This window comes from Cupressus sempervirens, chromosome 11 (genome assembly GCF_028749045.1).
Source record: "Cupressus sempervirens isolate cs-2001-9-10 chromosome 11, ASM2874904v1, whole genome shotgun sequence".
Lineage (NCBI taxonomy): Eukaryota > Viridiplantae > Streptophyta > Pinopsida > Cupressales > Cupressaceae > Cupressus > Cupressus sempervirens.
Genome location: NC_143128.1, coordinates 496,487,504 through 496,503,023, shown reverse-complemented (window position 1 = coordinate 496,503,023; position 15,520 = coordinate 496,487,504). Strand labels below are relative to the sequence as shown.

The 15,520-nt window shown below is 32.4% G+C and overlaps 1 protein-coding gene across 1 annotated transcript; it reads right to left on the bottom strand.

Moving 5' to 3' along the window:
* Positions 1-747: 747 nt before the first annotated feature.
* Positions 748-3,409, bottom strand: LOC149530542 (protein trichome birefringence-like 36). The gene is made up of 5 exons (XM_089810969.1): positions 3,165-3,409; positions 2,820-2,985; positions 2,546-2,724; positions 1,130-1,297; positions 748-1,024 (listed from the first exon to the last, which is right to left on the bottom strand). Exons 1-5 carry the CDS (start codon positions 3,407-3,409, stop codon positions 748-750), a joined length of 1,035 nt encoding a protein of 344 aa, XP_089667095.1.
* Between the last annotated feature and the right edge of the window lie 12,111 nt (positions 3,410-15,520).

Here is a 15,520-nt window from a genome sequence, read left to right as displayed (position 1 = left end):
TAAAACTGAGAGTCCCCATTAAAAGTGGATGTAGTATGTTTATAGACGAACTACAATAGAATTCTTTGTCTTCAATATCTCTTTGTTTATTTATTATTTCAGATTTTATTTAGCTTATATTCTGCACATTATTTTGAGTTCGAAAATTAACAACTATTTTTAGTGAAAAATGGTACTTTATCTATTAGAGGCATAAATAGATATTTTGTCTATTCTGTTATGGAATGTTTGAGATATCATGGCATTCCAGTTACATAGCTTAAATATTTTTTTTTAACTAAACAAATCTGGTCAAAACAAAAGACATACTGATCAAAATTAGAAGAAATTACAAATTATTTAAACTTTGTGTGTCCTATTTTTCAAAGTCTGTGTTACCCCTAGATCTTATAGATTGCCTTGGCCGCATCCGCACGAATGCTATTTAAATCTTTCATTTGAATCACATATCAGAGATACAAGGAAGTAAACTGGAAGTGGAAGTAAATATGTTGATAATTGAGTCATCTGAATAATCATTATTTATAACAATGTAACTATTCCATATTTCATATAAAATAATCATATTACAATCAAGACGCACATAGATAATGTAACAAGACGGAGAACGTATGAGTAGTTGACAGAAACAGAGACAGTAAAGTAAATACTGTGACAGAGAGAGGGGAATGAGATATTTTTCTGTTTTTTTAAACTACATTCATGGGGAATTTCCTTGCACCCATGAAGGCCAGTAAGCTTTAATGGCTAGGTCCCCAATAAGGTCGCATAAAACAGCTCGTTCCAGCTATCAGGAACTCCTGGCAAACACCAGTGGAGACAATCTTGACGTCCATTGACACTTATGTTACGATCGCTGTACATTGATGGATGCCCATCTTTGCGAAATGCTGAATTATGAGAGATATTCAACAATTTTACTGGAAATTTGATTTTGCTCAGAACATGGTGGAGTATGGCGGCATGAGGAGTTGGCTGAGGGTCATATGAGGGATCTTCAATTGGCTCCTCCTCACTGGCGCATCTGTTCCATTCATTTGAACATCATCAGCAAAGGAAATGGTGCAAAGAAGAAATTGGGGAAAAAAGAAAATAGGAGATTTTAGGCATATGCCCTGTTTCTTCTTACCTTTTCTGCCAGTTGTAATGGCTGAACGAGGTGCTGCGAAATAAGACCAGAGTTTGGGTAGTCACATTTGAAGAGACCCATTGTGACCATGTAGTGAGCGCCTTCCTGTAAGCTACCAGTGGATACATGTCGGTGTAGCTCTTGTTGCCTTCCATGACTATGTCCCATCTGTTCATAAAGAGATTTGGTTCATTGTGCAGCAGTCCTAATTTGATAATTAATCTGCTGAATTTGGTTAATTGGGTTTTAAGGCCATTTATAATAGTGTTAAAAGCACTAAATGTTGAGTTGAAAAATGGCAGAAGCTTGAGGCTTCTCAATTTTTTAATGGGGCTTTTTCTGGATTTGAGAATTACTCATAAGGGCTTCTGCTTCCACACTGGAGAAATCTTAAAAAATCTGCTGAGTAGATTAAAAATGGTTTGGAGGACATTATCAAAACTTAAATCAATTGAAGGATGAGGTTGTACAAATATTCAAACATTATCAGTATGGGCTTTTTAATGAGTGATTAATAAAATATAATACTTGTTGAAGGTTTTCCAAATGAGATTGCAAATAGAATGGGTTTAATGATGAAGAAAGTTCAGTAGTTAGGCGCATTCAAGCTGGAGTAATACTGGGATGAGTGATCTCTTAAGAAGTCTGTAAGTATCACCTAGATGTAATGAGTGCTTTATGTTCCTTCCAATCTCATGAGAGATGGGTTCATGCGAACCACTATTCGTGAAACATGGGTCAATAAGCTTGACTCAAGAAACCATACAGTTGAATTCTAATAGTAATATCACAATTTAACTTGTAAAAAAAATTTAGATTTGCTTGTGTTGACATCTCAGTATCAAGTTTTACATTTGTTTGTTAGATATTGAGTACTTGCAGGCTGTGAGTATTCTTACAACAACATTTTGTATATTAGATTTCAGATTCCTTCAAAATCTACTATATCCGTAATAAAAAAAATTAAAATACATATTAAAAATCACTCTTTAATGGTAGATCAGACAGTCATTGGAACACATGGATGATGCTTTCATATTTGATATCCTTAAATCTACTCTATTTAAATACAGAGCTCATTCAAACACAAGATATAATGATATTGCCACCTGAAACTTCACTTCATGGGATTCGTTAAATGTTGATTTCAGGAACAAATTAGGTAAGAAGATTTGAATAGTTCATCTGTTTGTTTGTCAGGCTTCAGCAGATTTGTATGGTCACAAAAGTAGATGAGCTACAAAAGATGATATTATTCAATAGAACATGTTGATTTCTAAGTATACATACCGCAAATAATTAGTCCATCTTAAAGTTTAAACTACAGGCACATGCCAAGTGTGTGGAGAGAAGGTAAAAAATGGATTCAAAGCATGAAAGGAAAAATATAATTTTTAAAAAATGGATTCATGGTACCTTTGTGATCCCAAAGTCTGTGGCCACCATTTAGATGACTCAAAGATGAGTACATCAGCTACCCAATGAGCAGAGTTTTCTTGGATCTCATCAACGTGAAGAATTCTCTTACCCTCATTATTGATCTCAAGATCAACCAAATATGGAGCCCAATAAAACTCAACTGAAACATCATATTCCTGCCAACAATTGACCAAACTTGTTATGATTGATCACCCATTAAAATGTCCTGCAAGACCAGTCAGAAAATATAATCCATCGATCTGCTGCTTACAGTAGAAATGAATTTATCATTCTTGTTACTTCTTGGAACAAATGTAGTTGGAAAGTCTTTAGAGATGAGGCAGATGAGAGATAGAAACTGGTTTTGGCTGAGGGAATCACCAACAAACATCATTTTCTTCCCTCTCACCTTCTCCAGCAATCTCTTAACACTGAAGCTGAAATAGTAATCCAGCCATTAGTAAAATAGGATTTTAAAAATGTCACCCAATAAAATTTGAATAGAGATAATAAATTTCTACAGTCCATAATAATTATGAGTCTAATTTATGAGTGCAAATAAATTTTAACGTAGTTGAATTCAGAAGCTCGGTGCATAGAGATTTATATACTTAACCTTGGTATATCACATCCATTTGGCTGCCATCTCCACTCCTGATAATCAGAATCTGGTCTACCATTTGCTTTGCAATTGAATTGTCTGATAATGTAAGGACAGTTTAAAGCATCATAGAGAGGATAGGAGGGGTCATGGACCCATGTACCAGAGAATAAATTGCAATTTGTTTGTATATCTCCTTGAACTTGAAAATTCTTGAGTGATAAGAGACAAAGCAGAAGACTGAGAATTGAAATCATCATTTTGGTTCGGTCTCTGTAAAACTACTTATGTAATTATCTTTACATAGTTTCGTGGTTATATAGCTTCACTCTAATGATTAGTTGAATGATCAAAGACAGCTTGTTAGAATTTAGGATAACCACTAATGGAACTATGGCAAATGAATTTTGTTAACAAAAATTATGTTATAGAAAAGTATTTAATTAAAATTTGACCACAACCCACTTAAATATCAAATTACATTCACAAAATTCTGAGATTATATGGCATGGGGTTGATGTGTGTTTTGTGTCATTACAACATGCAGAATCAAAGATTCAATTTCAAAGTGGAATATGAAGTTTTGAACTCTCTTTTGAACAAAGACATCACTTAGAAGATTGTATAAAAAGATCATCGAGATAACTCCAAGATTCCTTCAAATGGGAGACTTAACTCAATTGTAGTGATGTGATATGTTGGTTTCATGAAGGGACTTACGCTGGTGCATCAACTTAATTTGTGAATGATCTGGCTTCACAATGCACAATGGTAATATTATGACTTCCAACTTGCAATGAACTTAAACTTACAAGTTTAAACAGACTTCTACTTCTATGCTAGGATGTAAGGACTTCTGAAGATATTTATAACTCTATTAGATGTAATCTTGTCATCAACTCCACTAACCTAGTCCAATAATCAAAGATATGGATGAAAGATATTTTAATCACTACTATTTTATCAACTCTATCTATAGATGCAAATCAATAAACAAGTACTAATGAAAGTTAAGCATATGATTATGTTATTCAACTGCTTATAAGCAACAAGTAGCTAGTGGTTTGTTCTAATCGAGTTCAATGAAAGAAGCATTCACAATAAATCTCAATCAATCCAAACTAATTGAAGAAAATTCTAAAACTAATTACTTGAAATAAAATTTAATTCTAAGTTAGGAGTATAAAAAACAATGCACTATCACAAATATGAACGAAGCAAACACAATGATAGTTAGAGAGCAATTTTAGTAGTATATTGACAACAATTCTTCAATATACCTCCTCCACCAATGAAGAGAGAATTTTTTTATATGGGAAGCTCTATTACATTGAAGGCCAAGATTAAATCAGAATTAAAGACATAGATTAATCTATCAAAGCCTTAAAAATGGTTTCCATAACCACCACTTATAAATAATGAATGTCCACCCAAGTACAAAAGAGCACTATGACAAAATTACAATACCCATATGGGCCAATGTGAGAAGAAGTTAGGTATAAACTTATAGAAGAAGGCACCAATCAATGGGGCCGTGGTAAAATGGCATATAAGCTTACAACAAATCTTCTTTAAAAGAAGATAGTTTTCTTTGACTTCTCATCATTTTGTAAGTTGAATGAATCTAGACATGGTATTATTGAACTCTCCTATTTGGACAACTGATATGATTCAAATGGTTGAAGAAATTGGTGCCAGCTCACCATCCTTATAAATTGGAGGCTCAATTAATATCCCTTGATGATGAGAAAATATCTCAACATTATAATTATCAAGCCCTCAATTGTGATGGTTCATACTCTCCACTTGTTTTATCTCCATGTTGTCTTCTCTACCCTTGGAAATATTCTCATTGCATTTGTTTGAACTCATACTTGTACTTGAAATTCCAATGTGCTCACGATGTCATGATCTTGAAATCTCCTCATTGGCATGCTTTTGAACTTGTACTTGACCTCACACTTGTAGAAGTGGTGTAAGTGTGACATGTAGTTTGATCTTTCAATTGAACTTTGATTTCCAAAGGAATTCAAGTTTGCATGAGTTTCTCACCTTGACACAGTGGGCGTCATCTTTTAATTTAGAGAACCTTTCTTGCTAAATTATCACATTAGGTTTACACTTTGACTTGAAACAATCTTTCCATTACTTGGATTTCAAACTCAAACCTCTCCCTTCCCACCTTGTGCTCATCTCCATCTCCTACCACTTTTATCTTGTCATACAATTTCATGCATTACACTTCTAGTTGACTTCTTCCTAAACTTGCCACATAAGTTACAAAGGAATCACCAATTCTAGTTCTAAACTAAATAAGATTTGATTGTGTGGTGAGAACAAACTCTAAAAAGCTAGTTAGGAACTAAATGGTGTTGATATCATATTGTTGGTTACAATAAATAATCTTTCAAACTCATCCAAAACTTTCAGTTGATAGCATGAAATATTATCTAAAAATCCTCAAGCTGATTTTACCTTGTTGTAATGAGAAACTAAGCATTTTTTATTGTATGTATGAAACTTTTATGATCTCATGAGGGTCTAATATGTGCCCAAATTGATGCCATCTTAGTCTATCAACACTATCAAAAGGATGCAATTCAAAATAATTGGTGGATCTAGGCTCATTACAAGTCTAGAATGTGCTTGAGATGGTTGAAATGTGCACGAGTTTAACACAAAATTCCTACAATTAGTTTTTTTTGCATGTGTTTTCCATGAAAATTGATGAACTTATTCTTCTTTCAACCTCCTTGTGGATCAAATTCCTTATGACAACTTGTAAAGTTTCTCTTAAAAACATATTTTTTATTGAGCTTAGGTCCAAACTTAAGTACTCTCACTCATCAAATCAATTTCTTCTTAAGGAGGCCATCTTGGCTTCATAAAATTGAATTCAAACAATTAGAATTTCAATGCTACCTTGCCAAATTTGATTCATCCCTTTCTTGCATATTGAAACTTAATTCTTTGCATTCAATACTAGGCCGTCTCTATTAAATTTGATCTTTAATATGACCTCCAATTTTAAATTTGTACTCCTTATGTTTGGAATATTGGACCCCTTTTAAGGCATAGGTGAGTGCAAATGCTTATTAAATTTGAGCCCCTTCATGGTTAAGTTTGAGGTCCTATAGTTAAATTAAGGCCATGGTTTTTAAATACACAACAATGTGTACATTAACGAGTTCACTTCTCAATCAAAATGGCTACACATGTATGAATTAATGGGCCATATACTTTATTTATAAAGCCATGTGATTGGAAACGAGGCCTAGATCATTACATTTTAGGACCATTCATTTGAGTTCAAGGATTATACACTCATATTTTGGGTTATATGTTAGACATTAATGCCCATACATTAGAAATTTAGGCCATCTTTGAAATTTAGGCCTACATGTTGGAGATTAAGGCCTAGCTCTGGAATTAAGCGCCACATGTTTTGTGTTAAGGCCCATACATTTGGAATTTGACCTACATGCTTGGGGCTTGATGTTATATACAATGAAATTTAGGGCCTTGGATTTGTATTTGAGAGTCACATATTTAAGGACTAAGGCCATTTCTTATGGAAATGAGTCAAAATGCTAGACATAAAGGGCATGTGTTTGAAATGTAAGGCCTTACATTTGATTTGAGTAATATTCCTTTAATTGACCCAAGCCAATGCCTTAGTGCAAGGTTAAAATCAATGACATTGGTATTTATTAATGCTTACCTCAAATTGAATGTTAGGTCCCTTAATTGATTCAATCCAGTACTCAAACCATGTAGATTGCATCATTACCATAGCCCCATTTGTAATTTTGATGAAACTTGGACTTGATTTGTGGTTGAAATCTTGAAGTGGAAACTACTACTAGGTTAGGCGAAGCTTAAAATCTCAAAAGTGAAAACACTACACACATAGGAAAGATCATCAAATGCCAAGTGGAAACCACAAGAGAAAAAAACCCATTAATCAACAAGTGGAAACCACCACCAAGAAAGGAAAAACTTTTATGCATCAAGTGAAAACTCTCATGAATTAGGAAAATTTAGAAATCTTATAGAGGAAATGTAAGGCAACTTAGGCCAAACATTTTATTGATTGGCGGAAACTCTTGTCAAATTAGGCAAGGTGTTATGAATTTGAAGTGGAAAACATCACCCACTTAGGAAAAGTTGAAGAAAAAAAGTAGAAATAAGGGTTGACTTGGTCAAGAGCATCTAATGAATAGTGGAAATCACCAAGGACAAGTAGGTGAGTACATATAAAGTGAAGTGGAGAATGACCTAGACTTGGGCAAGTGTATGTGATGTGTACTAGAAATCATCACTAAGGTAGATGAACTTGATGCAAATGGGGGAAAATCCTATCAGCTTAGGTGAAGCTCACTTCAATTAGAGATCAAGTGATTTAGATTTTATTATTTTTATCTTTTCAAGTCAACCTGGATTTGCACAAGAGCCTGGGTGATCCCACAATAATGGGTTCCACTTTTTGACCAATTTTGACACTAAAATCAATATTTTTGCAACAAACGTCACGTTCAAGTGACTATATCTCCAAAACTATAAATAATTTCAAGATGACATAAACTAGTGATTTTGAGTAATTTGTTCCTACTTTGTAACCATATTTTTTAATCTAAAAAAAAAAATTATTTATGTCAATTTTTTTTATCTCCTCCGAAAAGTGGTACATAATAAAATTCAATATTTTAAAAAGTGACACTTTGTTTGACACACATAACTTTTTTTCTAGAAATGATAATGAAGTAATTCTTTCGATGTTAGATTTGTAACATCAATATCTAGAGGATGCATTTAGTTTGATTTATTTTGGTTGAATATTGTATAGTTTATGAAGTTTTGAAGTGACATGAACCGTAATTCAGACATACATTCCGTTTGACACAGATAATTTGAAGCGAATTTATCATAAACCATTTTTTTTTTTTGGAATAGAAAGGTATCTCAATAAGCCAATGCCTCCATATTTTTCAAAGAAAATTTGACCTAATTTACTAATTTTCCCAAGGTGTCAAAGTCGGTTGATGTTCAATTGATAATGAACCTATAATGAGTTAAACTCATATTTGAAAGTCTTAATGATTAAATTATGTATTAAAATTATAGTCGTTGGAAAGCTTGCTCCGAGCAGCACATTTTGACATTTTTAATTTTACAGTAGGAGATCATTCTCCTACAATTATGGAAGTCAAAAGAGCAAAAAAAATAAAATGAAAAAAAAGGTTAAAATTTTTGTGATTTTGCATGTTCGTGCGAACATGGCGTTCACGCGAACACATTTACCATGTTTGTGTGGACATATGTTCACACGAACATGCAAATCATGTTTACGTGAACATATTTATCACATATTTTTGTGCAAACATATGAAATATGTTCGCACGAACATATGGTAAACTCAATTTCCCATTTTGCAATTTTTTTCATTTTTGTTTGTCCCACTAAAGTGGAACCCATTATTGTGGGTTCACCCACCTAGATAGTCTTCTCACAAACGCATTGTATATCCATTTACTAATTTCCATCATATTTTTTTATGTTTCCACTAATAAAAATCCACATGGTTAAAATATTAACAATTCCAACTAAACCTTATCAAGTATGATTTTTCTAAGTCTAGTTTTATCAATACCTAGAATGCTGTTCAACCTATTTTCTCTTCAAGACTAGATCTTTATCATGCTCTCACTCAAATTTTGAAAATGTAGCCAACCTATAGTAAACTAAATGAATAACTATAGTGAAAATAAGATGGGGAGGGGGAAAATCCTTTGAGCCATGAGCTTTAGCTTGATGATTTCTTGAGGCACAATAGTGGTCTTCTTTTTCAAGTTAGATCTCATTATTTTACCCAACCCCATAGTCTCACCAACACCAACCTTTTTCTCTAGCTCAAGGTCAACAATGGATATTTCATGGTGTAACTTTTCCATCTTAGTCACCAAAGCTTGCATGCTCACAACAAATGAATTGGTAATCTTGTAGTTATGTTCCATAATCTTCTTGAGAGTGGAGTCAGTCTTCATAATATTACTTTGATTCATTTATTCTTTATTCTTATCACATGTTTCCCTTGTTTTCTTGATGGCCTCTAAATTCTTAGTAACAAAATTCATTATTACAATTTTCTCTTCCTTAGTCCATAGAATACAATAAAAAGAGTCAATAATAACATTGTTTGACATAGTAGGTAGCATATCAATAGGGATCTTTTGCCCAATATCTTTATGTTCCTCCTTCTAATGAGATTCCTCAAACTTTGGAGATAGAGAACAAACTTAAGGTATATACTTTTAATTTCATGGAACAACCACTTGAATAATCTAAAAAAAGGAATTACACTTAGTGATTTGGAACACATCAAAAGACAAATCCCTCTTATCATAAGAGTCCTTAAATGATCAAAACACAGTCCAAGAAGATGAAGTAGATGTTTGCACAAGCAAAAATGGAAAAATACCAAAATCTATTTTTTTGGTATTTTCTATGTTCTATATTATTTCATAACTTTGGAGGCTTCTAGGGCATTTTTGGTCTTCAACAATGCTAATAATGTGTAGATATGCTTAAATGTTTAGCCACTGAATGTAGAACTTTAGAAGATCTTTCCAAAAAAATTGACGGTTCGTGATTTCGAGCTACGAGTAGAAAGTTTTGACTTCTACAAGTAGACATAATTTTTAGAATATAATTTTTGTAGTTTTCATAGTTGTTGGAGTTTACTTTGTAATTACTTAGCTTGTGAACTCTTCATTTTCATTTCAACGGGATAGTGGTGACCCTTGGGATTCATTAGACTTGTATAAACTCTATTATTGAATTTAATGGATCACTTTTTGGCTTGCAAAAACATCTATTGTTTCATTTTAATTGCTTTTATTTAAATCACTATACCAAAGTGGCAGGTTCTACACTAGGTATTGTAATCTAAATTTTTAATTCAGATCATTAAAACTCAATTCCACCAAGGAAGACTTGGCTTTACCCTACTTGCAAATAGACTTGCAATATTCTGACCCAAATGATTAAATAGGAACATCATGATCTATGGAACTATCATAATTAATCAACACAAAGATCTTTTTTTTCTCCTTATTAGTCTTACCATATTTCTTTCCCTCATCCATAGGAGAATCATGACCTTTGATAACATTAGTAGCCCTTTTATTTTTAGTAGGGGAAGGAGAAGCCACATCTATCTCGTCTAAATCCTTGCCCTTGATAGCACCAAAAGACTTCTTAGGAATAGCCTTAATTTTTCTGAATGGGGATGAGGAACTTCTTCATCTTCTTTTGTTTCCCATCCTTCCTCCACTACACCATTCTTATCACCCCCTTCCCATTTAGAAAAAGATAGATTTCTAAAGGTGGTTATAAACAAAACCCTAAATCTAAAGTAATCATAAAAAAGAAATATATGACCTTGATGTAAAACATCATTTTTAGAAGGATTTTCCATATGCTCACTCATGTTGGAATTCAATGCACAAAATAATAGTAGGAAAAATATATCAATACTTAATGCCTAAAATAATTAATAATTATCAATAATAACCAAATACCCTAATTAATTTCCCATCTAGGGTAAAATACTCCATGATGGGCTTTAGAAGCTCTTTCCAAATGGACTTATCTTTTATGGTATGGAGTAGGAATTATTATATTTAACCAAAATCTCCTTCCCCTTTTCAATTCTGGGAATATCTTTGCTGCTCCCTTTGAAATTTTTTTATCTTTACAAAATTAAATATCCTTTTTAGGGAGGCTTGTAACTTCAACCACAATATTTTTTCCAAACAAATTAGTCATATCATTCTTCTATTCCTATACAAAGATCTTCATAATCTTCTAATCATAGCCATGAAGTCTCTCTAGATAGGAGGTAACATTTCCTTTCCTCAACCAATACCAAATGGTTCTATTATATTTATCTACCCTTCATATCTAGTGGATTAATATCACTGTTCATCTTCTTCATAGAATAGAATAGCACCATCAAATAGATGCTTGGAGTTTTACCAAATAAAGGATATCAATGCAAATTAAATAAAATGAAACCTGTGAAGAAATTGAATCAATAAGAATAGTAATTATTCTCTACTCATTTAGATGATTTTTGCCTCCATCGCCGATTTCATTCTTAACATGTCTCATCTTCATCCTCAATTGGTACATTTCCAACTTTACCATGAACTTGATCAAATCTAAGGAAGGATTTAATATTATCATCAATGGTGTTCTCTCCATTCCAACCTTTAATAGTTTTAAGTCTAACCCCTCTATTAGCAAGGCCATAAGCGATAATAATAATTTCATGAGAGGCTTGAGTAATAAAACAATCCTTGAAGGTTTGAAATAATCCTTTTGTAGGTTTTTATAATATTATCAATCATCCAAGATGTCTTATGTTCACCCTTCAAATCTTAACAAGTTTTGGCTTTCTTTGTTTACTGAAATCTTGTAGATTTTAGTGAGTTTAATCATAAAATAACATATTTTAGCATCACATCACATGTTTCAGCAATTATTGAGGTACCAAAGGACAAATTCATATCATTGATCATCTATAAAGACATTTGAAACTTCACATTCAATGATACAACATCATGAATGTTCAACAGTGAGGATGGAAAGTTTGATACAAGGCTATCTAAGGAGGTAACTCCCAATACTGAACCTCCCATGGAGAACATAGAGAGTAGAGCTAAAAATGGGCTAACATTGGAAGAAAGGAGTCAAAATAACCAAAATAATAATGATGGAAGAAAGATACAATTATCGAACTAGAAATGATTTGTGTTGAATTGAGTGGAAGTCAAAAAATGAAAAGTTTGTTAAAATAAACCAAGTTCCTAGATTACTAAGTGGTGGGGGGAGGCAGTGTGAGTGAATTACTAATCACCAATGTTAACCAATCTTAAATCTTAAACAACAACCACATCAAAATGATTAACTAGTATTGACCTTATCATCAAATCATTCATTCATCCATGCATTTTAACTTGCAAAGTGTAATCATAAAGTAACACATAAAAACCATCCACACAAGTAACAAAATAACACAATTTTTTTAATCGTGAAAACCCTTGGTTAGAGGAAAAAACTGTGATAGGAAATGATACCCACAAGTATTTTTCACTCTTCTCAAAAGCTCTTGGTTAAAAGCTTAGCTCTCTTAGGAGCTTAAAATAATGTCTAGTTAAGAAAAAAACATTGTTAGGAGTCACCTCGTCAAGGGATTTTCCTCTAGCCCTATTAGAAGTAACCTCATTGGAGGATTTTTGAATCAAATTAATCAGCCACCCTGTTAAAGGAATTAACTTCAAACCTTGCTAATGATCCTACCCACCTTGTTAGAGGATTTTAACTTGCCAACCTATAAGGATTAACTAGGTGGAATGATCTAGGAATAGAAATTCATATTTTCTTTTTTAGATCCATATAAGCTCACTAATTACTTACGCTTGCAAACATTTATATATTAGCCTAATTGTACACCTCTTATCAATTACTTCTCCTTTAACTGACAACTTGTTTTCAAATCACACTACAAAATAGCTCTCTACTATACTCTTTGCATCAATAGGTAATGCTAACTCTAAATGTGTCCCCATGAAAATCCAATAAAATTTGACCAAAAATGTTATAAAACCATAATCCATCATTATTACTCATCATATTATCAAAATCTTCAATTGTGCATCGATCTAGCATCATACATCTATTCTTTCACCTTTTCCAATGAAAAACATGGTTCCTAAAAGACTAATCATATTATTCAATGTATAACCAATCATCCAAATTTCTTTTCTTTCATGTCTTCACTATATCATCAACCATCTTACGAACCTAAAATATTTATTGGAAATGGTCTACATGTTACTGGTTCACAATCAAACTTAACATTCAACTTGGTCTTCATTTTTCCTTCAAGGACTCTATTCAATCAAATCCAAAATACATATTATTGTAAACCTAATCATTTGTAACCTTGACATTGTTCACAAACATAGTAACCTTCATAAATCTTGATTTTCATCTCTTGAAATACATATTTGATAAAGCAATCAAATTACTCACTAGCTACTACTAACTGACAAACCCAAGAGACTATTCTACTCCAATCATTCATAACTCACTCAAATCTTATGTTTTGTTCATGATATTAAAAAATATAGAGACTAGAGACATGTTAGAGTCCCTCATACCAATTATTAATTCTAAATCATCATAAAAATCAACTACACACCTAATTTCTCACATGCATAGCAAGTTCATTTCAGCCTAATAAAAAATTCAACATGCATTATCAAGTTGACATCAATGACAACATGATAATTGATTCAATCATCAATGGGAAGATGCTCTTTTGGAGAAATGAACATTCTAATAGATCTTGAAGAAATATACATCATTTAACATTAGTTATGCCAACAATATCCCCCGTTGACATTGATGGCAATACTAGAAATACTACCAACAATGATAAGTGATAACTGATACAACATGTGACTAAAATTTTATGGTTTGTGCCTCTTCTTCTTAATGTTTCTTACCCTAAGAATATTCTCTCCTTTACCATTGGTTCTTTTCCCTTCATGCTCTTCTCTCGATTCTTGTTTTACTTGTTCTTTTTGTCCTTGTCCTTGTCTTCTTCTATGCTCTTCAGTTTGTTCAAATCTTCTCATAATCTTATTTTTGTATCTTTAGATCTTATGTTCTTTTGTTCTTCTTTCCCTTTGAAAATAATATCAAAGGTATTCCACTCACTTCTAAGTCCACCTTTATATTTTGAATCTCCAACAAATTTTTGATAACTTAAGAAACTACTAAACCAACCAACTAGTTACTCATATCCATGAAGTAACCTTCATTACACCAATCCATGGTAAGACAATCATTTAGTCTTGTGGATTGATGCACCTATTTGCATATTAATTTTGACTTGGAAGGGGAATGTTGGATACTCAAAAAAATATTTAGGTAATGGTTGAGTAAATATTTTTGTAACTTTCTCCTTTGATGTAACATAATACATTCTTAGTTCCTTCTCTTCTACCTTTTCCTTCAAAAAATAATACTTAATGGCAATATTCTTTGTCTTGGGATGTTGTATTTGATTCTTAGAATTATTTATAGCACTTGTATTATCATAGTAGATAATATAAAGTCCAATAACCTTATCATTAATACCTTACAAGACTTGATTAATCCAAATAACTTGTGAGCAATTATTGGGTGCAACAACATACTCCACTTCAATTGTTGACTAAGATATACAATTTTTGTTGACCCTAAAGGAAATCTTATTATTGTCAATTTTCATGAAACACTTAGTCATTCACAAGAAAGACTTGGTCAGTCTACACTATGACTAAGCCACTATTAAGGTTGAGCTATAAATAACATAAGTATACAAGTTCAGTATCTACTTAGATAGACATAGTTTTTGAGTAGATCATTAGTAACTGAGCATTCCAGTTGTTTTTGGGTGCTACACATGAGCCGAGTAGTTCAAAGGATTAAATCAATGTAAGATGAAGGTAGTTCATGTTAAGGGACAACATGAAGACCCAAGGATAGCTAAGAAATAGGAAGGTATATGTGCAAAGTTATACAATTTGAGTAGATTAGTTTGGAATGGCTAAAAATATTATGTAAACCAATTTTTTGAATATGAATCATATTTTTATGTTCGAGGATCTAATCAAGGAGGTAATTATGCCTACTATTACACATCATTAATCGCTATGTAGTGTGATGAACCAATCAAAAAAAATGGAAAGGTCAAGTAGCAAAAATGATGAATGTGGTGTTGCAATCTACAATTGGAATAATTGTTATGTTATCATTAATGCAAAACCTTACTGTTAAGACATTTACTAATAGTGTAGAGTTTCATATTAGGTTATTGATGAAGAGGATTTGAAAAGAAGAGATAACAAGGTGAACTGGTGAAGTTGTTGAGTAAAGAAGAGTAAGTTTGATGGAATCATAATGGGAACTTGATCAGTTAGTCTTTGACAAGATATTGTGTTGTTTGATCATTATATTAAGTAAATAAGTCATATGAGTTGAAGTATGGAATAGATTTTTGATGAAAGAAAAGAAGTTGAGTAAAACATAAGCTTGACTTAGTGATAGTTTTGCTAGGTCAATGAAGAAATTGAAGTAGAATATTAAGGCACTTAAGAGTTAGTTGAGTAAATAGTATTAGTTGAGTGATAGTAGTGACTGAGAAAGATAAGGAAAAATGAAGAAGAAACCTAGGATAGTGAAGGTCAAGTCAGGTAGTGTAAGCTAAGAAAGGTAGAACTGTAGAGATCGGGCTACCCAATGATGATCAAGTTGAA

What these genes read in the sequence shown, in the direction of transcription:
- LOC149530542 (XM_089810969.1), bottom strand. Translation starts at nt 3,409, where the DNA reads ATGATGATTTCAATTCTCAGTCTTCTGCTTTGTCTCTTATCACTCAAG. An exon ending in AATGGATGTGATATACCAAG is followed by an intron (nt 2,986 to 3,164) that starts GTTAAGTATATA and finishes TTACTATTTCAG; the next exon opens with CTTCAGTGTTAAGAGATTGC. An exon ending in CAGACTTTGGGATCACAAAG is followed by an intron (nt 1,298 to 2,545) that starts GTACCATGAATC and finishes CTTTATGAACAG; the next exon opens with ATGGGACATAGTCATGGAAG.